At 38.1% G+C, this 1,400-nt stretch overlaps 1 protein-coding gene across 1 annotated transcript; it reads right to left on the reverse strand.

The window, feature by feature from the left end:
• Positions 1-220: 220 nt before the first annotated feature.
• On the reverse strand, positions 221-742 carry LOC121810526 (secreted RxLR effector protein 161-like). The gene has a single exon (XM_042211286.1). It carries the CDS (start codon positions 740-742, stop codon positions 221-223), a length of 522 nt encoding a protein of 173 aa, XP_042067220.1.
• Between the last annotated feature and the right edge of the window lie 658 nt (positions 743-1,400).

A 1,400-nucleotide genomic window follows, 5' to 3' on the forward strand; every position in this document is an offset into this window, starting at 1 on the left:
ATAGAATGAAAGGCAGCATCTCCCAACGGTTTAGTGAAGATATCTGCAATTTGTAGATTATTCCTGATGTGTAGAGGTTTGACAACACCTTTCAAATACATTTCTCTAATTGTATGGCAATCAATCTCTATATGCTTTGTTATTTCATGAAATACCGAGTTGGAGCATATGTAGATAGCCGATTGATTGTCACAATATAAGGGACCAGCTTTTTCAGTTTTCACTCCAAAGCCTTCAAGCAATGCTTTGCCCACACAACTTCACAAGTTGCTTGTTCCATAGCTCGATATTCTGCCTCTGCAGAGGATATGAAGATAGTGTTTTGCTTCCTAGCTTTCCATGAAATTAAAGAATTGCCAAGAAACAAGCAATATCCTGTCATGGACTTCCTTGTATCTGGACAAGCCGCCCAATCTGCATCTGAGAATATACTCAGTGTAGGCTTGCTACTGTTGGAGAAGAAAAGGCCATGACCTGGAGTTTTGTTCAAATACTTCAGAATCCTTTCAGCTACATGCCAATGGTCCATGCAGGGTTTAGAAACATACTGACTTAGTTTATGAACAACATAAGTGATATCTGGTCTTGTGATGCAAAGATATAGCAATCTCCCTATCAATTTTCTGTACTTTGAGGGATCTTCTAATGGTAAACCAGAATCTAAACGTAGTTTCTTCATAGGATCCATGGGAATTGTTGAAGGCTTGCAGCCTAAAAGTCCAGCATCATTAATCAAATCCATGGCATACTTCCTTTGTGATATTTGAATTCCCTTTTTGTTTCTGGCAATTTCAATGCCAAGAAAATATTTTGATACTCCCAAATCTTTGAACTTGAAGTGTTGTTACAGAAAATCTTTGAAATTTCAGTCACTTGTGGGTCCGTAGTTACCACCAATATATCATCTACATACATAACTATGCCAAAAAAACTTGCTGCATCAGATTTGAAGAAGAAAGAGTGGTCAGATGTTGATTGTTGTAATCCAAAACCTCTTAAGACTTCTGATAGCTTTAGACACCACTGCCTAGAAGCTTGCTTCAGGCCATATAGTGATTTCTTCAGTTTACAGACTAAGGTTGACTCGGGAATGGCCCCCTCAACAGTTAGTCTGTCAACTTCTTGGCCAGGGGGAATAGTCATGTAGATATATCTTCTTCCAAATCACCATATAGAAAGACATTGTTGACATCTAAATGAGATAGTGACCAGCCATTAATAGCTGCTAGAGTAAGTAACATTTTGACAATTGTGAGTTTAGCAACTGGAGAAAAGTATACAAGAAATCAACACCCTCAAGTTTAGTGAAACCCTTGGCCACAAGCCTTTCTTTGTACCTCTCAACTGTAGCATCAGCATGATATTTGACTTTGTAGATCCATTTACATTCAATTGGTATT

This window comes from Salvia splendens, chromosome 7 (genome assembly GCF_004379255.2).
Source record: "Salvia splendens isolate huo1 chromosome 7, SspV2, whole genome shotgun sequence".
Taxonomy (NCBI): Eukaryota; Viridiplantae; Streptophyta; class Magnoliopsida; order Lamiales; family Lamiaceae; genus Salvia; species Salvia splendens.